Raw genomic sequence first — 25,578 nt, forward strand, 5'->3', positions numbered from 1 at the left:
CAGCAGTGTGTTTTCAGCAAGCACATTAAAAAACAGTAATAACCAGCAATAACCAGTAATAGACTCACATTGATGAGTTCTATCTCCCAGATCTTCTTGACCAGTTCCATGGAGGTGTATCCGTTGATGAGGAAGGACTTAGTGTAGTCTCCCAGCTCCAGAGACTCCAGCCACTCAGCCACTGACGTGGGGTTGTTACCGTCATAGCCAATAGGACGCACCTGGAGGGGGAAGGATGAGGGGACAGACTGTCACTAGATGATATGAAGAGCAATGATACCGTACACTAAAACTAGGGTGGGGGGCAGAGAGGGAGGCAGGGAGGGAGGAAAGGAGGGAGGTGGACAGAGAGGGAAGAAAGGAGGGAGGAAAGGAGGGAGATGGGCAGAGAGGGAAGAAAGGAGGGAGGGGGGCAGAGAGGGAAGCAGGGAGGGAGGGGGGCAGAGAGGGAAGAAAGGAGGGAGGAAAGGAGGGAGGGGGGCAGAGAGGGAAGAAAGGAGGGAGGGGTGCAAAGAGGGAGGCAGGGAGGGAGGGGGGCAGAGAGGGAAGAAAGGAGGGAGGGGGGCAGGGAGGGTGGCAGGGAGGGAGGGGGGCAAAGAGGGAGGCAGGGAGGGAGGGGGGCAAAGAGGGAGGCAGGGAGGGAGGGGGGCAGAGAGGGAAGAAAGGAGGGACGGGGGCAGAGAGGGAAGAAAGGAGGGAGGGGAGCAGAGAGGGAGACAGGGAGGGAGGGGGCAGAGAGAGACAGGGAGGGAGGGGAGCAGAGAGGGAGACAGGGAGGGAGGGGAGCAGAGAGGGAGACAGGGAGGGGGGGGGGCAGAGAGAGACAGGGAGGGAGGGGAGCAGAGAGGGAGACAGGGAGGGAGGGGGCAGAGAGAGACAGGGAGGGAGGGGGGCAGAGGGAGACAGGGAGGGAGGGGAGCAGAGAGGGAGACAGGGAGGGAGGGGAGCAGAGAGGGAGACAGGGAGGGAGGGGGCAGAGAGAGACAGGGAGGGAGGGGGCAGAGGGAGACAGGGAGGGAGGGGGCAGAGGGAGACAGGGAGGGAGGGGAGCAGAGAGGGAGACAGGGAGCAGAGAGGGAGACAGGGAGCAGAGAGGGAGACAGGGAGGGAGGGGAGCAGAGAGGGAGACAGGGAGGGAGGGGGCAGAGAGAGACAGGGGGGGAGGGGGCAGATGGAGACAGGGAGGGAGGGGCAGAGGGAGACAGGGAGGGAGGGGAGCAGAGAGGGAGACAGGGAGGGAGGGGAGCAGAGAGGGAGACAGGGAAAGAGGGGGCAGAGGGAGACAGGGAAAGAGGGGGCAGAGGGAGACAGGGAGGGAGGGGGCAGAGGGAGACAGGGAGGGAGGGGGCAGAGGGAGACAGGGAGGGAGGGGGCAGAGAGAGACAGGGAGGGAGGGGAGCAGAGAGGGAGGGAGACAGGGAGACAGGGAGACAGGGAGACAGGGAGACAGGGAGGGAGGGAGGGAGGGAGGGAGGGAGGGAGGGAGGGAGGGAGGGAGGGAGGGAGGGAGGGAGGGAGGGAGGGAGGGAGGAGGGAGGGAGGGAGGGAGGGAGGGAGGGAGGGGAGCAGAGAGGGAGACAGGGAGGGAGACAGGGAGGGAGACAGGGAGGGAGACAGGGAGGGAGACAGGGAGGGAGGGAGGGAGGGAGGGAGGGAGGGAGGGAGGGAGGGAGGGAGGGAGGGAGGGAGGGAGGGGGCAGAGAGAGACAGGGAGGGAGGGGAGCAGAGAGGGAGACAGGGAGGGAGGGAGGGGAGCAGAGAGGGAGACAGGGAGGGAGGGAGGGGGCAGAGAGAGACAGGGAGGGAGGGGAGCAGAGAGGAAGACAGGGAGGGAGGGAGACAGGAAGACAGGGAGGGAGGGAGACAGGGAGGGAGGGAGGGAGGGAGGGAGGGAGGGAGGGAGGGAGGGAGGGAGGGAGGGAGGGAGGGAGGGAGGGAGGGAGGGAGGGAGGGAGGGAGGGAGGGAGGGAGGGAGGGGGCAGAGAGAGACAGGGAGGGAGGGGAGCAGAGAGGGAGACAGGGAGGGAGGGAGGGGCAGAGGGAGACAGGGAAGGAGGGGGCAGAGGGAGACAGGGAGGGAGGGGAGCAGAGAGGGAGACAGGGAGGGAGGGGAGCAGAGAGGGAGACAGGGAAAGAGGGGGCAGAGGGAGACAGGGAAAGAGGGGGCAGAGGGAGACAGGGAGGGAGGGGGCAGAGGGAGACAGGGAGGGAGGGGGCAGAGGGAGACAGGGAGGGAGGGGGCAGAGAGAGACAGGGAGGGAGGGAGCAGAGAGGGAGGGAGACAGGGAGACAGGGAGACAGGGAGACAGGGAGGGAGGGAGGGAGGGAGGGAGGGAGGGAGGGAGGGAGGGAGGGAGGGAGGGAGGGAGGGAGGGAGGGAGGGGAGCAGAGAGGGAGACAGGGAGGGAGGGAGACAGGGAGGGAGGGAGGGAGGGAGGGAGGGAGGGAGGGAGGGAGGGAGGAGGGGGCAGAGAGAGAGACAGGGAGGGAGGGGGCAGAGAGAGACAGGGAGGGAGGGGAGCAGAGAGGGAGGGAGACAGGGAGGGAGGGAGGGAGGGAGGGAGGGAGGGAGGGAGGGAGGGAGGGAGGGAGGGAGGGAGGGAGGGAGGGAGGGAGGGAGGGAGGGAGGGAGGGAGGGGAGCAGAGAGGGAGACAGGGAGGGAGGGAGACAGGGAGGGAGGGAGACAGGGAGGGAGGGAGGGAGGGAGGGAGGGAGGGAGGGAGGGAGGGAGGGAGGGAGGGAGGGAGGGAGGGAGGGAGGGAGGGAGGGAGGGAGGGAGGGAGGGAGGGAGGGAGGGAGGGGGCAGAGAGAGACAGGGAGGGAGGGGAGCAGAGAGGGAGACAGGGAGGGAGGGAGGGGAGCAGAGAGGGAGGGAGGGAGGGAGGGAGGGAGGGGGCAGAGAGAGACAGGGAGGGAGGGGAGCAGAGAGGAAGACAGGGAGGGAGGGAGACAGGAAGACAGGAAGACAGGGAGGGAGGGAGACAGGGAGGGAGGGAGGGAGGGGGCAGAGAGAGACAGGGAGGGAGGGGAGCAGAGAGGGAGACAGGGAGGGAGGGAGGGAGGGGCAGAGGGAGACAGGGAAGGAGGGGGCAGAGGGAGACAGGGAGGGAGGGGGCAGAGGGAGACAGGGAGGGAGGGGGCAGAGGGAGACAGGGAGGGAGGGGGTAAATGATGACTTAAATACAGAAATTGGATATAAGATTCTGAATTCCATATCAACCCTTAGCACCCAAGGACATGATAAGCATTACAGAGAAAATCCCACCTAGCCATTCAGAGGGAGAGGCAGGGCTAGTTCCATACTGCTTACAGAATAGCTATCTAAATCCATCAGATCAACAAGGGGTGTAGGGGCTAAAGGTTTATTTAGGATTAGGCAAATGCATCTTATTCTTCCCTATATTAACTTGGTATGGTGGTATGGTTGGTATGGTTTGTTGTCTTTTGCAATACAGTCAACAGGACTTCAGAGGAGAAGAGCATTCTGCTTTTTCTCATAGAAGAGGAGATATCTGAAGTAATAAGGATTCGCCATCCTACTTTTAAGAAGAGTTGGGACTTTGGAGTGAGCACATCGTGTGACATTTACCTAAAATGTGCATCCTTCTTTCCACAAGGTGAGGGAGAAGAGAGAGAGGATTTCTCTGTCGTTTGAAAACTTTGCAGGGATCAGAGAAGGAAAGTGCTGACTGAGATGAAAATTAAGAAGATTGGTTACCCAGAGTTCCTCCCCCCCTCCCTCTCTCATTTAATTGACATCTCTCACTTAGTTGGCTATATTGGTTGTGTGTGTGACTGCACAAGGAAAGACTCAACCATTTTGAATGTTATATCATTTTTAGAGCGATGTTCTATTGGCGAATAACTCAGATACACATGAAAACATGAAATGACCCCAGGATTAGATAGAACGTCGCTCAGAGATGCACAAATACAATATTTAATTTATACTGTTGAAGAGCTCATCTTCTGATGTTATCCCCTCCACAGAATCCTAATGATGCTAGATTCATTTTTACTGCAGTCCACACAAATGCACGCACGCACACAGTACTGACCCTGGGCAGTAGGCGTATAGCCTGTAGCAGCCTCTGTCTGTGGGCTGAGTTGAGGATCCCGATCTCCAGCAGGTCCTGGTCCTCCACCACGTTACTGCCCTGCATGGGGAACATACACATGACATCATCAGCCCATTGATCAGTGACATCATCATGCAGAGACCTCTGTTCACTACTCCACCCATCCCAATGCCTTGTTGTGAGGGGTATCTTGCATAAATGGCTACCAATAATCTAACTCGTTTCTTAGTTATTTACACTGTCATTTTTTGTGTAAGGCACCCCCTACCCCGCACGCAACCTATACTTATTTTCCCTTTTGTACTTGAACTATTTGCACATTATTACAACACTGTATATAAATATTAATGAAATTTTTTTGTTTTTCACTTTTGTTTATTATCTATTTAATATGTAAACATATGTTTCCCATGCCAATAAAGCCCCTTAAATTGAAATTTAATTGACAGTGAGAGACTGAGTGAGAGACTGAGTGAGAGACTGAGTGAGAGACTGAGTGAGAGACTGAGTGAGAGACTGAGTGAGAGACTGAGTGAGAGACTGAGTGAGAGACTGAGTGAGAGACCGAGCGAGAGACAGACAGCGAGAGACAGACAGCGACAGACAGACAGACAGCGACAGACAGACAGCGACAGACAGACATACAGACAGACATACAGACAGACAGACAGACATCATCTGATTGAGATTGCATCATCTGTGGATCTGTTGGGGCGGTATGCAAATTGGAGTGGGTCTAGGATTTCTGGGATAATGGTGCTGATGTGAGCCATGACCAGCCTTTCAAAGCACTTCATGGCTACAGACATGAGTGCTATTCGTCGGTAGTCATTTAGGCAGGTTACCTTAGTGTTCTTGGGTACAGGCACTATGGTGGTCTGCTTGAAACATGTTGGTATTACAGACTCAGACAGGGAGAGGTTGAAAATGTCAGTGAAGACATGTGCCAGTTGGTCAGCTCATGCTCAGAGTACAAGTACTGGTAATCCGTCAGGCCCTGCGGCCTTGTGAATGTTGACCTGTTTAAAGTTCTTCCTCACATTGGCTGTGGAGAGCGTGATCACACAGTCGTCTGGAACAGCTGATGCTCTCATGCATGTTTCAGTGTTACTTGCCTCGAAGCGAGCATAGAAGTAATTTAGCTCGTCTGGTAGGCTCGTGTCACTGGGCAGCTCCCGGCAGTGCTTCCCTTGGTAATCTTTGATAGTTTGCAAGCCTTGCCACATCCAACGAGTGTCAGAACCGGTGTCGTACGATTCGATCTTAGTCCTGTATTGACGCTTTGCCTGTTTGATGGTTCATCGGTGGACATAGCGAAATTTCTTATAAGCTTCCGGGTTAGATTCGCGCTCCTTGAAAGCGGCAGCTCTACTCTTTAGCTCAGTGCGGATGTTGCCTGCAATCTATGGCTTCTGGTTGGGGTATTTACGTACAGTCACTGTTGGAACAACGTCTTCAATGCACTTATTGATGAAGCCAGTGACTGATGTGGTGTACTCCTTAATGCCATCGGAAGAGAATCCCGGAACAAATTCCAGTCTGTGCTTAGCAAAACAGTCCAGTAGCTTAGCATCTGCTTCATCTGACCACTTTTTTTGGACCGAGTCACTGGTGCTTCCTACTTTAATCAGGAGGATAGAATTATGGTCAGATTTGCCAAATGGAGGGCGAGGGAAAGCTTTGTACACATCTCTGTCTGTGGAATAAAGATGGCCTACAGTTTTTTTCCCTCTGGTTGCACATTTAACATGTTGGTAGAAATGAGGTAAATGTATTTAAGTTTCCCTGCATTAAAGTCCCCGGCCACTAGGAGTGCCGCCTCTGGATGAGCGTTTTCCTGTTTGCTTATGGCTGTATACAGCTCATTGAGTGCGGTCTTAGTGCCAGCATCAGTTTGTGGTGGTAAATAGACAGCTACGAAGAATATAGATGAAAACTCTCTTGGTAGATAGTTTGGTCTACAGCTTATCATGAGATACTCAGGCGAGAAAAACCTTGAGACTTCCTTAGATATCGTGCACCAGCTGTTGTTTACAAATATACATAGACCTTCAACCCTCGTCTTACCAGAGGCTGCTGTTGTATCCTGCCGCCAGCTGTATGTTATTCATGTCGTCGTTCAGTCACAACTCGGTGAAACAAAATATATTACAGTTTTGAATGTCCTGTTGGTAGGATATACGTGCTTGAAGTTCGTCCACTTAATTATCCAGCGATTGTACGATGGCCAATAGTACCGATGGCAAAGGCAGATTCGCCACTCGTCGCCGGATCCTCACAAGGCACCCCGATCTCCTCCCACGATACCTACGTCTCTTTCTCTGGTCAATGACGGGGATGAGGGCCTATTCGGGTGTCTGGAGTAAATACCTCGCGTTTGACTCATTTAAGAAAATGTATTCGCCCAGTTCAAGGTGAGTAATCGCTGTTCTGATGTCCAGAAGCTCTTTCTGGTCATAAGAGACTGTAGCATCAACATTATGTGTAAAATAACTTATAAACAACACGGATGGTTGAGAGCCCATAAATCAGCAGCCATCCCCTCCGGCACTCTCTTCAAAAAGGGATGCAGCTTAAGCCCCACCTCTTCAACAGATATATCAACAAACTGGCGAGGGCACTAGAACAGTCTGCAGCACCTGGCCTCACCCTACTAGAATCTGAAGTCAAATGTCTACTGATGATCTGATGCTTCTGTCCTCAAACAAGGAGGGCCTACAGCAGCACCTAGATCTTCTGCACCGATTCTGTCAGACCTGGGCCCTGACAGTAAATCGCAGTAAGACAAAAATAATGGTGTTCCAAAATAGGTCCAGAGACCAGGACTATGAATACAAATTCCATCTAGACACTGTTGCCCTAGAGCACACAAAAAAACTATACATACCTCAGCCTAAACATCAGTACCACAGGTAAATTCCACAAAGCTGTGACCTATCTGAGACAAGGCAAGAAGGGTCTTCTATGCCACTAAAAGAAACATAACATTCAACATACCAATTGGAATCTGGCAAAAAAAAAACTTCAATCAGTTATAGAACACATTGCCCTTTATGGTCGTGAGGTCTGGGGTCTGCTCACCAACCAATAATTCACAAAATGGGACAAACACCAAATTGAGACTCTGCATGCAGAATTCTGAAAAAACACCCAATAATGCATGCAGAACAGAATTAGGCCGATACCCGCTAATTATAAAAATCCAGAAAAGAGACGTCAAATTCTACAACCACCTAAATGGAAGCAATTCCCAAACCTTCCATAACAAAGCCATCACCTATAGATAAATAAACCTAAGCAAGCTGGTCCTGGGGCTCTGTTCACAAACACAAACAAACCCCACGGAGCCCCAGGACAACAACACAATTAGACCCAACCAAATCATGAGAAAACTAAAAATAATTACTTGGCACATTGGAAAACATTTACCAAAAAACAGGGGAAACTGGAATGCTATTTGGCCCTAAACAGAGAGTAGTGGCAGAATACCTGACCACTGTGACTGGCCCTAATCAGAGAGTACACAGTGGCAGAATACCTGACCACTGTGACGGACCTCACAATTAAGGAAATCTTTGGCGATGTACAGACTCAGTGAGGATAGCCTTGCTATTGAGAAAGGCCGCCGTAGGCAGACATGGCTCTCAAGAGAAGACAGGCTATGTGCACACTTCCCACAAAATGAGGTGGAAACTGAGCTGCACTTCCTAACCTGCTGCCAAATGTATGACCATATTAGAGAGACATATTTCCTTCAGATTACACAGACACACAAAGAATTCGAAAACAATTCCAATTTTGATAAACTCCCATATCTATTGGGTGAAATACCAGTGTGCAATCACAGCAGCAACATGTGTGACCTGTTGCCATAAGGGAAACCAGTGAAAAACAAGCACCATTGTAAATACAACCTATATTTATGTTGATTTATTTTCAGTTTTGTACTTTAATTATCATTACACATCACATTGTACATCATTACAACACTGACAAATGTCTTTATTTTTTGGGAACTTTTTAAGTGTAATGTTTACCATCTATTTTGTATTGTTTATTTCACTTTTGTTTATAATCTATTTCACTTGCTTTGGCAATGTAAACACACGTTTCCCCTGCCAATAAAGGCCCTTACATTGAAATTGACAGAAAGAGCATGAGAGAGAGACAGAGTGAGAGAGAGACAGAGCGAGAGAGACAGAGCGAGAGAGAGAGACAGAGACAGAGATAGACAGAGCGAGAGAGAGACAGAGCGAGAGAGAGACAGAGCGAGAGAGAGACAGAGCGAGAGAGACAGAGCGAGAGAGAGAGACAGAGACAGAGATAGACAGAGCGAGAGAGAGACAGAGCGACAGACATAGCGAGAGAGAGAGACAGAGACAGAGATAGACAGAGCGAGAGAGAGACAGAGTGAGAGAGAGACAGAGCAACAGACAGAGCGACAGACAGAGCGACAGACAGAGCGACAGACAGAGCGACAGACAGACAGACAGAGTGAATAAAGGACAGAGGAGAGAGGGAGAAAGAGATAGAAAGAGAGAGTTTGAGAGAGAGAGAGAGAGAATCAGAATCAGAGGAAGAAACATAGAGAGAGTAACAGAGGCACCAGAGAGGTGAGGGGCTGGGGGTTGTCTCTCTCTCTCTGTGGAGCCCCAGCCTCAGGCTGTACTAAAGCCCAGACACAGATCACACCTGGTAGGGGGACTGAACTTGTCACTCCTCCACATCTCATTCATCCCCTCTCTTAATCTCCCTCTCTCTTGGCCTGGCTAGACAATAACACAGATAGCTATCGATCTGGAGCACTGAAGACAGGGATGAAGGAGGAATGGAACGGCAGATTTCACAGCAATCTTTTTCATATCATCTTCAATGTGAACCTCTAACCTGCTGCTCTCTATAGACCAAGAGCCATGGGCTTATGTTGTATTTATGTACTGTATGGGGCGGTACATTAGGGTAACGTGATGCTATTGTATTATATTAGAGAACGTAAGTTGCAATATCTTAGGGTATAAATACAGTTGTATTGAATTTACTAGCCAAAGTGTTGCACTACATGGGAATAGAGGGCCATTTGAGACACACACAGTCTCCTCCAGTGCCCTTGTTCGATAGACCACTCAGGCTGATTAAGAGAGCCCAGAACACCCAGCATCTGTTACAGTCACCGCCCTACACCGTCAGACCAGAGTAATGGCACCCAGAGCCGGGGCAGAGACGGATGGCTGGGGCTTCAAAGACATGACTAATCGCTCGCCGCTGGTCTCTGACAGGGGGAGATAGAGAGGCTGAGGGTGTTTGTCTTGTTCCGTCTGCCCTTCTTTTCATAGAATCTCTCTCTCTCTCTCTCTCTCTCTCTCTCTCACACGCTCACACAATGGCTAAATTCTGATATTTTTGTCACTAATTGGTCTTTTGACCAATCAAAGTCCATTTCAGAGCTCATCCAATTAGTGTAAGAAAGTCTGAATTGGGCTGCCTGTGTACACGCACCCTATGTAATCACTTCATTTCTGCTCTGGGGTTACATGACATATTCAACTTTGACCCCTGAGCTAATGATGACATTAGCAGGGTAGGTAGATGTTTCCCGTAACAACCCCTAACCAGGGATGATATTATTTTCACTCCATGACAGTAAAGGTTAGGATCGGGATAGGTTCAACTTCTACCATGACCTACACCATCATTGGCTGCATCTCAATGGTTATAAATTGCTTTCTTTTCTCATATCCTTCCCTTCACGACCATTGATTGTAAAGGGCTTGACAAATTACAGCAATATGTTGAAAACCTATCTGGTCCTATCTAGGAAATGAGACAAGGAAAGGAGAAGAGGAAAGGAAGCTGTTAGGCTAAGGGTATAGTAATGCCATGTATAGAATAAACATAACTTCTGGAAGAGAAAGTCTTTAAAGATGTTTGTTCTATATACATTTTCTATAACATTCCATTTCTATAACTTCGCTAAACTGTACAATTCAATGCTGTGATACCTGTTTAACACCACACACTGCTGCTCATGCTCCCAGATTATTGTGATGTTCTTGTTCCACATACCATGAAATATTGCAATATCTCTATGTGTTAATTGAATATAACAAATAATGACACACTTTACCTAAGTGCTTTTCATTAACAGCAAAAAACTTCACTGTGTCAATTCAATTGAACTGTTGATAGGTCTATTATCAAGACCATAGTAGTGCTTTCACACAATGCTTCGGGTCAAGCTCCCCTTAAAAAGCAGAAATTAAAATTCATGCAGCCCAGGATTTACATGCCACAGTCAAAGTAATAGAGGGAAGACATTTATATTCTGTAATGGTACAGAAATCCATTATCAAGACCAACAGGAGCTCAATGACTAGCTAGTACAAATCACTCAGTCTGTCTCCATCGGTCTCTCGTTCTCCGTGGGAAACATATGTTAACATTGCCAAAGCAAGTTAAATAGATCATAAATAAAGAGAAATAAATAAATGAAAAATAAATAAAAAATGGACAGTAAACATTAAACTCACAAAAGTTTCAGAGGAATAGAGACATTTCAAATGTCACATTATGGCTATGTACAGTGTTGTAACGATGTGCAAATAGTTAAAGTAGTTAAATAAACAAATATTGGTTATATTTGCAATGGTGTTTGTTCTTCACTGGTTGCCCTTTTCTTGTGGCAACAGGTCATAAATCTTGCTGTTGTGATGTCACACTGCTATTTCACCAAATATATATGGGAGTTCATCAAAATTGTATTTGTTTTCAAATTCCTTGTGGGTCTGTGTAATCTGAGGGAAATAGAGTGCATTCAGAAAGTATTCAGATCCCTTCAATTTATACACATTTTGTTACGTTACAGCCGTGTTCTAAAATGGATTGAATTGTTTTTTCCCCATCATCAATCTACACACAATCCTCCATAATGACAAAGTGAAAACAGGTTTAGATATTTTTGCAAATTTATAAAAATGGAAAAATGGAAATATCACATTTACATAAGGATTCAGACCCTTTACTCAGTACTTTCTTGAAGCACGATTACAGCCTCGAGTCTTCTTGGGTATGACACTAGAAGCTTGGCACACCTGTATTTGGGGATTTTCTCCCATTCTTCTCTGCAGATCCTCTCAAGCTCTATCAGGTTGGATGGGGAGCGTCGCTGCACAGCTATTTTCATGTCTCTCCAGAGATGTTCGATAGGGTTCAAGTCCAGGCTCTGGCTGGGCCACTCAAGGACATTCTGAGACTTGTCCTCAAAGCCACTCCTGCGTCTCTCAGTCCCTGCTGCTGAAAAACATCCCCATAGCATGATGCTGCCACCACCATGCCTCACCGTCAGGATGGTGCCAGGTTTCCTCCAAACATGATGTTTGGCATTCTGGCCAAAGAGTTCAATCATGGTTTCATCAGACCTTGTTTCTCATGGTCTGAGAGTCCTTGAAGTGCCTTTGGTAAACTCCAAGCGGGCTGTCAGGTGCTTTTTACTGAGGTGTGGCTTCCATCTGGTCACTCTACTATTAAGGCCTGATTGGTGGAGTCCTGCAGAGATGGTTGTCCTTCTGGAAGGTTGGGCATCTCCACAGAGGAACTCTGGACCTCTGTCAGAGTGCCCATTGGGTTCTTGGTCACCTTCCTGACCAAGGTCCTTCTCTCCCGATTGCTCAGTTTGGCCGGGCAGCCAGCTCTAGGAAGAGTCTTGGTGGTTCCAAACTTCTTCCATTTAAGAATGATGGAGGCCACTGTGTTCTTGAGGAACTTCAATGCTGCTGAAATGTTTTGTTGCCCTTCCCCAGACCTGTGCCTTGACACAATCCTGTCTAGGAGCTCAATGGACAATTCCTTCGACCTCATGGCTTGGTTTTTGCTCTGACATGCACTGTCAACTTTGGGACCTTTCCAAATCATGTCCAATCAATTGAATTTACCACAGGTGGACTCCAACTCCAGTTGTAGAAACATCACAAGGATGATCAATGGAAACAGGATGTACCTAAGCTCAATTCCGGGTCTCATAGGAAAGGGTCTGAATACTGAATACTGAATATGTAAATAAGGTAAACTCAGCAAAAAAAGAAATGTCCTCTCACTGTCATCTGCGTTTATTTTCAGCAAACTTAAAATGTGTAAATAATTGTATGAACATAACAACTGAGACATAAACTGAACAAGTTCCACAGACGTGACTAACAAAAATTTAATAATGTGTCCCTGAACAAAGGGGGGTCAAAATCAAAAGTAACAGTAAGTATCTGATGTGGCCACCAGCTGCATTAATTACTGCAGTGTATGTCCTACTCATGGACTGCACCAGATTTGACAGTTCTTGCTGTGAGATATTACCCCACTCTCCCACCAAGGCACCTGCAAGTTCCCAGACATTTCTGGGGGGAATGGCCCTAGTCCTCACCCTCTGATCCAACAGGTTCCAGACCTGCTCAATGGGATTGAGATCCGGGCTCTTCGCTGGCCATGGCAGAAAGCTGACATTCCTGTCTTGCAGGAAATCACGCACAGAACAAGCCGTATGGCTGGTGGCATTGTCATGCTGGAGGGTCATGTCAGGATGAGCCTGCAGGAAGGGTACCACATGAGGGAGGAGGATGTCTTCCCTGTAATGCACAGCGTTGAGATTACCTGCAATGACAACAAGCTCAGTCCGATGATGCTGTGACACACCACCCCAGACCATGACGGACCCTCCCCCTCCAAATCAATCCCGCTCCAGAGTACAAGCCTCAGTGTAACGCTCATTCCTATGACGATAAACGCAAACCTGCCCATCAACCCTGGTGAGACAAAACCGTGACTCGTCAGTGAAGAGCACTTTTGCCAGTCCTGTCTGGTCCAGTAACGGTGGGTTTGTGCCCATAGGCGACGTTGTTGCCGGTGATGTCTGGTGAGGACCTGCCTTACAACAGGCCTACAAGCTCTCAGTCTAGCCTCTCTCAGCCTATTGCGGAAAGTCTGAGCACTGATGGATGGATTGTGCGTTCCTAGTGTAACTCGGGCAGTTGCTGTTGCCATCCTGAACCTGTCCCGCAGGTGTGATGGTCGGATGTACCGATCCTGTGCAGATGTGGTTACACGTGGTCTGCCACTGCGAGGACGATCAGCGGTCTGTCCTGTCTCCCTATAGCACTGTCTTAGGCGTCTCACAGTACAGACATTGCAATGTATTGCCCTGGCCACATCTGCAGTCCTCATGCCTCCTTTCTACATGCCTAGAAAGGAGGCCTAAGGCACGCTCATGCAGATGAGCAGGGACCGTGGGCATCTTTCTTTTGGTGTTTTTCAGAGTCAGTTGGAAGGCCTCGTTAGTGTCCTAAGTTTTCATAACTGTGACCTTAATTGCCTACCGTCTTTAAGCTGTTAGTGTCTTAATGACCGTTCCACAGGTGCATGTTCATTAGTTGTTTATATTTTATTGAACATGGGAAACAGTGTTTAAACCCTTTACAATGAAGATCTGTAAAGTTATTTGGATTTTTACAAATTATCTTTGAAAGACAGGGTCCTGAAAAGGGGAGTTTATTTTTGTTTTAAATGTTTAATACATTTTCAAAATAATTCTAAAAACCTGTTTTCACTATCATTATGGGGTATTGTGTGTAGATTGATGAAGATTTTTATTTTATTTAATCCATTTCAGAATAAGGCTGTAACAAAACAAATGTGGAAAAAGTCAAGGGCTCTGAATACTTTACGAATGCACTGTATGTGTCTCTAATATGGTCATACATTTGCCAGGTTAGGAAGTGCAGCTTAGTTTCCACATAATTTGTCTTCTCTTGAGAGCCAGGCCTGCCTATGTTGGCCTTTCTCAATAGCAAGGCTATGCTCACGGAGTCTCTACATAGTCAAAGCTTTCCTTCATTTTGTTTCAGTCAGTTGTCAGGTATTCTGCCACTGTTAAGCTCTGTTTAGGGCCAAATAGTATTCTAATTTGCTCTGTTTTTGTAATTCTCGTTTTGTTTTCTCATTGGTTTGGTTGGGTCTAATTGTGTTGCTGTCCTGGGGCTCTCTAGGTTAATCTCTCTATAGGTGATGGCTTTGAAATGGAAAGTTTGGGAATTGCTTCCTTTTAGGTGGTTGTAGAATTGAATGGCTCTTTACTGGATTTTGATAATTAGCTTGTATCGGCCTAATTCTGCTCTGCATGCATTATTGGTGTTTTAAGTTGTATAAGGAGGATATTTTTGCAGAGTTCTGCATGCACTCTCTCTCCTCTGATAAACAGTTGGGGGTTAGAGGTAGCATGGGGCAAAAGGCTTAATACAGAGGACTCCACAAGGAGAATGGGCTAATTTATTTACTACATACTAACTATTGCACACACACACACACCCACACACACACACACGTACCCACCTACACATTCACACCCACCTCCATTATCTAGCGGTGTGTCTGTACCGGGAGTGAGATCTGTCTCCATTTAAGCCCCTTCATAATGACCCCTTAATGTAAATACAGAAGTCATCTTCACCCATCTCCATGACGACAGGCACCTCCCCCCTCGCCCTATCCGTACATCAATCAGACCAACAGCTGTCCTTTACTGGCTGGTTAAGGTGACAGACCACGCCCCCTCATAGGCCCTCTATTGTGGACAGAGAAAACCTGAGTTCACAAGGTAACAACAATCACCAAAGCTTGAGTAAAGTAGGGAGTGTGTGTGTGTCTATTGTTATGCGCATGAGTGTAACGTATGTGTGTGTGTGTACATGTCTCTGTTTGCCTGTTGATCCCAGTAGGCTTTAATGCAGTGGTAGTGAGCAGAGTTAGGGTCAAATTAATTTAGGCACTAGTCAATTCCATCACATGAAGTTGATATGCAACTGTAATGGGAAAAGCAGCCTCTCCATAGCATAGCTGTTGTTCCCATTTCAGTTTGCCGTTGTTCCCATTTCAGTTTGCTGTTAATTTCATCTCCTGAATAGAGTGGTGCTAAAAAAAATTTTTTTTTAAATGGCCACCATCAATTTCCAGCGTTTTCTTTCTCAGGCTAATGGAAACCAAATCAATGATTTATCTCCCCGTCGTCCAACATCTCATGAATATGAAACGATGTGTCCCACATCAAGGTTTCCTAGTTGAAGGAAGAAGCTCAAACCGTTTCCCTCGCCACTCGGCGGGCTGAAACCTCAAAGAGAAACAGAACATGAAAATACTTCCTAGCGAGTTAGTGTGGTGGAATGTTCCAGCGTCAGAGAAATAGAAACTAACAATAGTGAAGTTTGAAGTAACCCCCGGTACTTGAAAGAGACCGGGCAGAAGCGTCGGCGCGGCTTTATTCAATATGAATTATATCTAAAGGCATTTCAGAGCAGGAGAAGAGATCACAGATTTATAAAATAAAGAAAAATGGGCCAGGCAAGGCGGGGATGAGAGAATTCCCCAGCCTGGACTAGTATAATACTAATGGGAAGGGAATGACAAGGATAGGGTGGTATGTGTGGGTGATGGTATGTGGGTCATTCTTCAAATACGGTGGCATTTGGGCAAGGAGTTTTGGAAAACAGGAACTTATTTTTCTCAATTTTTTTATTTGTATGTGTTTGGGTACATCTTCCCATTCGAAATCAACTAACACGGTAGCTTAATGACTTTAAACAATTGATACCATTATGATAACATTGTGCCACCAGTAGGAATAGTAACACCAATGACCGTAACACCAATGAGACATTTGAGATAAAGGAGGATTTTCTGAAATGGAGGCTTCACATGCTCAAATCTATGGTCATCAAGCCTTTACAAACCATTTACTGAAGTGATATGATTAAATATTTTGCTCACAATGTTATTTCCCTTCATTTGAATTGACATCAAGTGACACTTTGTATTTATACACACTGCAGTGGAAAGCAGCCTTTTACGGGCTCGTGACCATTTCGGCTATTTTATGTTGATCTAAACTTCTTCTGTACATAATGTCTCCCCCTTCATTTCCTATGACCGAAAATGGCTTCTGGACATCAGAACGGCGATCACTAACCTCGATTTGGATGAAGATTTCTACAAGTCGGCAGCTCTAAACATTCTGCTTACTCCGGACTAGGCCCTAATCCCTAGGACCCCGCTAAAAAGACGCAGGCCAGGCTGCCTCCTAACAAGATTACGTCGACGAACATGCATCATCTAGACAGGACGGCTTAGGTACGGCTAGGGGGAGGGGTGGGTCTCTCAACAGGAGCTGGTGCACAATCTCTAAAGGAAGTCTCAAGTTTTTGCTTGCCTGAGTGAGAATACCTCAAACTGTAGACCATACTATTTACGAGTTCTCATCTCTATGTTTCCTAGTTGTCTATTTACCAATACAAACTGATGCTGGCACAAAGACTGCACTCAGTGAGCTGTATAGGGCCATAAGCAAACAAGAAAATGCTTTCCAGAGGTGGCACAACTTGTGGCCGGTTATTTTAACGCAGGGAAACTGAAAGGAACCAGCAGAGGGAGCACCCCCCTATCCACATCGATGGGACAGTAGTGGAGAGGGTAGTAAGATTTAAGTTACTCAGCGTACACATCACAGACAAACTGAATTGGTCCACCCACACAGACAGCGTAGTGAAGAAGGCGCAGCAGCGCCTCTTCAACCTCAGGAGGCTGAAGAAATTCGGCTTGTCACCAAAAGCACTCACAAACTTCGACAGATGCACAATCGAGAGCATCCTGTCGGGCTGTATCACCGCCTGGTACGGCAACTGCTCCGCCCACAACCGTAAGGCTCTCCAGAGGGTAGTGAGGTCTGCACAACGTATCACCGGGGGCAAACTACCTGCCCTCCAGGACACCTACACCACCCGATGTCACAGGAAAGCCATAAAGATCATCAAGGACAACAACCACCCGAGCGTCTACCTGTTCACCCCGCTATCATCCAGAAGGCGAGGTCAGTACAGGTGCATCAAAGCAGGGACAGAGAAACTGAAAAACAGCTTCTATCTCAAGGCCATCAGACTGTTAAACAGCCACCACTAACATTGAGTGGCTGCTGCCAACACACTGACTCAACTCCAGCCACTTTAATAATGGCAATTGATGGAAATTGATGTAAAATATACCACTAGGCACTTTAAACAATGCTACTTAATATACTTTTTACATACCCTACATTACTCATCTAATATGTATATACTGTACTCGATACCATCTAATGCATCTTGCCTATGCCGTTCTGTACCATCACTCATTCATATATCTTTATGTACATATTCTTTATCCCTTTACACTTGTGTGTATAAGGTAGTAGTTTTGGAATTGTTAGGTTAGATTACTCGTTGGTTATTACTGCATTGTCGGAACTAGAAGCACATGCATTTCGCTACAATCGCATTAACATCTGCTAACCATGTATATGTGACAAATACATTTGATTTGAAATCATTTTTACCAGCATGTCACCTGTACTCCACACACAGAAAGGCATACAAGGCTCTCACTTGCCCGCCCTTTGGCAAATCTGACCATAACTCTATCCTCCCGATTCCTGCTTACAAGCAAAAACTGAGTGACACGCTTAATACAGAAGTGGTCCGATGAAGCAGATTCTAAGCTAGAGGACTGTTTCGCTAGCAGAGACTGGAATATGTTCAGGGATTTATCCGATAACATTGAGGAGTTTACCACATCAGTCACCGGCTTCATTAACAAGTGCCTCGACGACGTCGTCTCCACATTGACCATAGGTACATATCCCAACCAGAAGCCATGGATTACGGACAAAATCCGCACTGAGCTAAAGGCTAGAGCTGCTGCTTTCAAGGAGCGGGACACTGATCCAGACGCTTATAATTAATCTCGCTACTGCCGCCGATGAGCCATCAAACAGGCAAAGCAGGACTAAGATCGAAACCTACTACGCCGGCTCTGATGCTCATTGGACGTGGCAGGGCTTGCAAACTATCACGGATTACAAAGGGAAACCAAGCCACGAGCTGCCCGGTGACGCAAGCCTACTAGATGAGCCATACATGAGAGCACCAGCTGTTCCAGAGGACAGTGTGATCTCGCTCTCCATGTGAGTTCGACCTTTAAACAGGTTAACATTCACAAGGCCGAGTGGCCAGATGGCCTACATACTCAGAGCAGCTGGCAAGTGTCTTCACTGACATTTTTCAACCTTTCCCTGACCATGTCTGTAATACCTACGTTTCAAGCAGACCACCATAGTACCTGTGCCCAAGAACGCCAAGGTAACCTGTTTAAATGACTATTGCCCCTTAGCAATCACATCTGTAGGCATGTAATGTTTTGAAAGGCTGGTCATGGCTCACAATCAACAACATCATGACAGACACCAGATGACAAAATGTTATTGCACGCCCCAGTGCCCTCGCCCACCTGGATAAGAGGAACACCAGTGTGAGAATGTTGTTAACTTCTTGAGTGTAGAGGGCAGTATTTTCATTTTTGGCTAAAACACGTACCCATTTGAAACTGCCTATTTCTCAGGCCCAGAATCTAAAATATGTATATAATTGTCAGATTAGGATAGAAAACACTCTGAAGTTTCCAAAACTGTCAAAATATTGTCTGTGAGTATAACAGAACTGATATTGCAGGCGAAAACCTGAGGAAAATCCAACAAGGAAGTGCTGTTTTTCCTGAAAGCTCTCTGTTCCATTGGATGCCTTGCCTCCATTTAAACCAGATTCAAGAAAACGGCAACACTGGACAAGCCCTGGATGACTGAAGGAATAAAGGATGCCATCAGGAAAAGACAGGAGATTTTCAACAGGGGGGAAAACAATGGGATGGAGAAAATACTGAAACACAGTGCAAATGCTTATCAAGGAAGCAAAAACAAACTACTACAAAACTGAAATCCAGGACCTAAAGAAGAGAAACCCTAAGGAATGATGGGACTTCATTAACAAAGGACTGGGACGACAGAAAACATCAGGAGGGAGAATACAGGTGGAGGGAATTGAAGACAACGACGCAGCTGATGTTTTTAATGTATTTTTTGCTGAAGCATGGACAAGCACCACACCTCTTGCCAACTTACCCCTGCCCGTGCCTACAAGTCAGGTTGAGCTGTGCTGCATTGGCCAGATAAAGCAAGCTCTAACCAGACTCAGTCCACGTAAATCTTGTGGGCCTGATGGCATTCCAGCCTGACTACTAACAGAGCATGCAGAAGATCTAGCCCCTGTCCTCACACACATAGTTTACACCTCCTACTGGCAGGGGACTGTTCCTACTGCCTGGAAGACTGCCAATGTGTGTCCCCATACCTAAAGTTTCCAACCCAGGTACAATGAGTGACTGGAGGCCCATCTCTTTAACTTCATGCCCTGGAAAAATCCAGGAGAACTTCATCAAAAAAACTCCTGGTTGACAGCTACAGACTCCAGAAAACCAACTATGGTGAGGGTGATACTTGCTGATATGTCCAAATTCTTTGATCGAGTACATCACACGCAAAGCTCCTGCAACATCTGTCTGACATTGAACTGTGTCCAACGTGCCTGGCTCAGCAGCTACACCATCCAACCTGACCGAGCTTGAGAAAATCTTCAGAGAAGAATGGGAGAATCTCCCCAAATACATGTGTGCCAAGCTTGTAGCGTCATACCCAAGATGACTCAAGGCTGTAATCGACTTCAAAGGTGCTTCAACAAAGTACTGAGTAAAGGGTCTGAATATTAATGTAAATGTGATAGTTCAGTTTTTTATTTGTAATACATTTGCAAAAATGTATAAAAAAACTGTTTTTGCTTTGTCATTATGGGGTATTGTGTATAGATTGATGAGAGAAAAACAAATTAAATCCATTTTAGAATAAGGCTGTAACATAACAAAATGTGGAAAAGTATTCAGACACATATAAGCAGTTTCTCTCTCTCTGCATAAAATAAATCGACCATATCTTACAACAGCCAAACCAATACTACTGTATATACCACACTGTAAAAAAGCCATTTAACCAATTGCTTAATCAGCATTATTCTGTGAGTTGAGTGGACTTCAAAATAGCAATGAAGTGGATTCAACCCATAAATATCAAGGCAACCAGCTGCAATACGATTTCTAGTTTGCGCAACACTAGATTTTAGATTGCTCAAGATTTATTGACTAAAATTACAAACACATGTTTGCTTAAAACCACGCCCATCATTATCATATTTCCCAGCATGCTCCACTACAGGTTGATTATCAGAAGTGTTTGTTAAAATACCTGTGTTTTTGCATGTACATTGATCGGTTGATTAATCTTATACTACACAAAAATAAATAACAAATGTTTCTAAACTAATCCAATCTGTTAGTAGTTGGATTTATTGCAACAGTTACTGAGATGGCTGTTCCAGTGTAGATTTAGGTAGTCTCTTTAGGTAGATTTAGGTAGTCTCATCAGTGATGCCAATTTAGAAATTGTGTTACTAGATTTAGCAACTTTTCAGAGTACCCTAGCAACTTCTTTTTTTCAAACAGCACCTAGCAACAAATTTAGCTACTTTTTAGCAACTTCTGAAAAGTGACTCAAACGCTAAAATGCATTTTCCCTCTAAATGACACAACTGATTTTCTCTGTCACACACTCAGTCACAACACACGTGCCTGGCTGCAAAAGTGCATTGTGAGTGACGTCAGCAGCAGGCGCTCAGCTCATGCACAGGCAGCAGCAGGCCAGCAGCAATTTCAGCTAATTGCAAATCATTGTTGGCTGACTAGGGAAGTGAAGATAGTTGGTCACAGAACTTACAACATCAATCAACATGTCTCAATCAAAATTGTACAGCCAGAAGTACAGAAAAGAGTGGGAGTCTGTACCTGAATTTAAAGGGTGTCTGAAGCCAGTAATTGGGGATGATTGACGGGCATACTGTGCGTACTGCTGATCAGATATGCTTGCAAAAATGTATGACATCAAAAAACATTGTGCTACAGCAAAGAATATAATAATATAAAAGAAAGTGGATAACTGCAAAAGGGCAGAAGCTACTCAGGCAACGGCCACTGCGGAGCATTGTTCCCTGCTAGCATGCAACCATTTAGGTAAGGCTTGTAAAAGCTGCCTTTTCAGAATCCGTGGCAGAAACAAACTTCCAAATGGACCGCACCAAGTGCAATGAAATGATTAGAAAAGTACTGGCTCCTTATTTTCTCAAAAGGGTAACATCAGATGTGGGGGATAAGAACTTCAGTCTCCTTTTGGATGAGTCCACTGATGTCAGTGTTTCGAAATACCTCGGTGTGGTGATTCAGTATTTCAGTGCTAAAAAAAATAACTGTTGTGTCCACATTTCTTAGGCTGGTTGAATTGGAGGGGGACGATGCCAGATCAATAGTAAAGGCGGTAGTTGAGTTTCTTGAGAAGTGTAACCTTAAAAAAGAGAATCTGCAGGGTATCGGCACTGATAATGTGTCCGTGATGACTGGGGTGCTCAACGGGGTGCACAAGAGTTTAAAGGAAGAATGTGCATTGCCCAATTTGGTACTAATCAGCTGTGTGTGCCATTCTTTACAATTGGCTGTCAGTGCAGCATCCAAAGAAACCATCCCTAGGAGTGTTTACTTATTCAGGGAAACCGACAACTGGTTTTCGATTTCCCCAAAACGGCGTGAGGCGTACAAAGCAGTGTATGCCACCATTATTTGTGGCCTGAAACCCCTGCAGATCACAATGTACAAGTTGCAGTGAGGTCATTTGTGGGAGAGCAAACAGATCCTGTCAAGCATTAAGACAATCTGGTACAGCTCAGCTCTTAACATCAATTTGCAGCAGATTAGTCAACCCTATGACAAAAATGGATGTCCTGAAGGACGCCATTGATGGACATCTCAGTCCATCACCATACCTTGGGTACCTTTTAGAGAGCACGGTGTACCAACTCAGTCTTGCACCAGAGGACGAAAAGGTCATTCGGAGACAGGGCATCAACTACATTGTTGCTTTAAGCAAGGAGCTGCAAGCAAGGCTCCCAGACAACCTAGACGCCTTGTGACACATGGCCTTGTTCAGTGTTAAGGAAATGCAAAGGCACCAGTGAAATGACTAAAGTAGCTGAGCTACTGGGGTACCAGCCTCAAACAATTGATAACATTGATTCCCAATGGAGAAACATCCATCTGTTTAGGTGGGACTCAACTGAAAATACAGTCGAAAACTACACGGACCCTTCCGGGTCAAATCCATTTGAAGAACTGTGCAAAGCTGCACTCGCTGCCCTCTCCTTGCCACACTCAAATGCGGAGGTTGAACGGCTGTTCAGTCAAATGAGTGTGGTCAAGTCAAAGTTAAGAAATAGAATGTCACTGCACACTCTCAACTCCATACTCTGGGTGCGGTATGGACTGAAGCTGGCTGGTGATACCTGTTACCAGCATAAACTACCAAGTGAAGTTCTGCAGCAGTTTGCCACCACAGCAGCATTTTCCTCTGGTGGTACTGGTACCATACAGCTTTAAGGCCACTCCATCCTCTTCTGCTGGTTCCAGCTCTGTGACAATGCAGTTGGACAGTGAAGATGAAGAGGATTTCCTTGCCAATCTATGATTCATCATATTTACAGTACGTAAGCAAGGAGTGGACTTTCTGGAACTGGCGGAGACACACAACTGATGGTGGCAGTGTGCACTGCAGTGTCAGTGAGAACAGTGGCAATATCTGGAGGAAACCATTGGGCAGCTAGCCAGCCAAGCAGCACAACAACATGGAGAGAGCTGGAGAGAGAGGCCTAGCACATACACCATTATTTGGGTTAAGTTGCTTGTTCAATAAGATAGCATATATACTTTGTTATTATCTTGTACCTATAATTGTTGATCATTTAGGTAGCATGTTAACTAACTACCAATACACTGCTTAAGACTATAATTGTTCAGAATGTGTAGGTTTGCTAGTTAAAAAGAAAATACATCAAATGTAATTGTTCAATAATTCAATGTGTTGTGTTTATATTACTTTTACAAATATAAAAAATATGATAATAAACAAAACAAATCTAAACTAACAAACGCCAAATCATATTTTTCGCCGGGATGGACAGTCAATTTGACTAACGTTATTGTGTATTCTACGTAATGACGCAGTTTTGCGTTATTACGTAACGACGTCATCACAGAATGACATCACAACGTCATTTAGCAACTTTTAGCAACAAATCGACATGCCTCTAACAACTTCCCCTGGTGGTACTGGTACCCATAACATTTTCCCCTGGTGGTACTGGTACCATAACATTTTCCCCTGGTGGTACTGGTACCATAACATTTTCCCCTGGTGGTACTGGTACCACTAACATTTTCCCCTGGTGGTACTGGTACCATAACATTTTCCCCTGGTGGTACTGGTACCACTAACATTTTCCCCTGGTGGTACTGGTACCATAACATTTTCCCCTGGTGGTACTGGTACCATAACATTTTCCTCTGGTGGTACTGGTACCATAACATTTTCCCCTGGTGGTACTGGTACCATAACATTTTCCCCTGGTGGTACTGGTACCATAACATTTTCCTCTGGTGGTACTGGTACCATAACATTTTCCCCTGGTGGTACTGGTACCATAACATTTTCCCCTGGTGGTACTGGTACCATAACATTTTCCCCTGGTGGTACTGGTACCATAACATTTTCCCCTGGTGGTACTGGTACCACTAACATTTTCCCCTGGTGGTACTGGTACCACTAACATTTTCCCCTGGTGGTACTGGTACCATAACATTTCCCCTGGTGGTACTGGTACCATAACATTTTCCCCTGGTGGTACTGGTACCATAACATTTTCCCCTGGTGGTACTGGTACCATAACATTTTCCCCTGGTGGTACTGGTACCATAACATTTTCCCCTGGTGGTACTGGTACCATAACATTTTCCCCTGGTGGTACTGGTACCATAACATTTTCCCCTGGTGGTACTGGTACCACTAACTTTTTCGTTTGGAAGCATCAGACCATTTTTGGTCGCAACCCAAAAAATTGTAGTGTCACACAATAGAAACAGTTATTAACCACTTACAAAGTCATTCACAATGCTTTTGTAAGAGGTGTAATAGACGGCAGAGACGGTATTCAATAACTAAGTGGTTTTATCTAACGTATCCATGCAGGAACGCATGAGTCAAGATAGTTTGATGTGCAACCTTATTCAGTGATTTTCATGAATTTTGGGTTGACAATTTGGCTATTGTTAAATTTTACTGTTAAAATAGGGCTCCAGATTTGTGTTTTGTTCAATAGAGATACATTTTTTGTTAATATTTATTTTTGTATTTTTCTTACTTTTTAACTCTGCATTGTTGGCAACGGGCTTGTAAGTAAGCTTTTCACTGTAAAGTCTACACCTGTTGTATTCAGCGCATGTGACCAATAAGATTTTATTTGACTAAATATTTATGTTTGCTAATATCATAGGCTAATTTATTTGGGGCTAATTCACCACCTGAGTAAGAGGAAACACCATAGCTAGATCGCTAACTCTAAACATAATACCCACTGCTTGTACTGTAGCCATGTACTAATCTAACAGTAAATGCAATGTCCTAAAAATACAATGTTGTTGTAGCCTACTACCCACTGTGTATTTCCCACTATCTGTATCTCAATGCCATATCAAATGTATTGGTTGTAAAATAGTTCTATAGAGCACAATATTGAGAAATAAAAAGTATACCTACAGAAAGCTGAGAACCCTCTCTCTATTTTCAACAGCGACAACATTAGTTGCTCCCAAAGCGGTGTTTCTCCCGCAACTGGATTGTGAAATGTTATAGCCTACAACCAGAACTCTTTTCTTTAACTCCCGGTGCGCGGGGGGGGGGGGGGGGGGGGAGTTAGTGTCTCATCACAGCAGCAGACCCCAGCGAAACAGGCACAGGGGCAGGGCAAAAACTGTCATTACAGGAATCATCAAGATAATGAACATTACTGTTTGACCAAATCATGATTTTAGCCTCCTAAAAAAATAGGACGTTTGGAGTAAGATGACCATGTAGAATGAGCAGCAAGCACCAATACGACTAATACATATTTTTTACTCGCACAGCCAATGTGACTAAACTGTTGCAGTCTGGGGCCCTGATTCTGAACGTAGGTTGTGGGTGATTAAAAGTTCCATTTGTTGGATATTCCAATAGGAACTACTGTACACATAATTTTGCAAGCCAGCAATATGTGACTTGCAGACTTGCTGTGGCCTGTAAACCAGGAGTTTCAGACCACGGAGTTAGGGTGTAACTAGGCCCTCAAAGAAAGGTCTTATGATTTACTGTATGTAATGTATTGTCATAGAGAGATTAACTTAGAGGCACACAGGGAAATATGCAAATAAGGTAGAATACATTCTCAAGTTGAATTGAATGTCCACAACGAATGGATGAGTGAACATACATTTCAACTTGAGAATATGCCCAAATGTTGAGCAAACTAAAAATCCAATTGCAGCTCAACATGTTATACATCTATTGTTAGAGTGCACTCAGACTGCTAGCCAATGCAACTGGATTATTAAGAGAATGTACTTTAGCCTTAGTGTGCAATG

The 25,578-nt window shown here is 45.9% G+C and overlaps 1 protein-coding gene across 8 annotated transcripts in view; it reads right to left on the reverse strand.

Annotated features, from left to right (window-relative positions):
- The window catches only part of LOC109883481 (ankyrin repeat and sterile alpha motif domain-containing protein 1B), a 222,995-nt gene that overhangs the window by 63,601 nt on the left and 133,816 nt on the right, over positions 1-25,578 (reverse strand). For all 8 annotated transcript variants that reach the window (XM_031831464.1, XM_031831463.1, XM_031831465.1 and 5 more), the window contains 2 exons: positions 4,060-4,158; positions 69-221 (listed from right to left, as the gene is read on the reverse strand). In XM_031831464.1, the coding sequence (XP_031687324.1) occupies positions 69-221; positions 4,060-4,158 (252 nt within the window). The remainder of the gene's footprint in view (positions 1-68; positions 222-4,059; positions 4,159-25,578) is intronic.

Source organism: Oncorhynchus kisutch, linkage group LG9 (genome assembly GCF_002021735.2).
Source record: "Oncorhynchus kisutch isolate 150728-3 linkage group LG9, Okis_V2, whole genome shotgun sequence".
NCBI classification, from domain to species: Eukaryota; Metazoa; Chordata; class Actinopteri; order Salmoniformes; family Salmonidae; genus Oncorhynchus; species Oncorhynchus kisutch.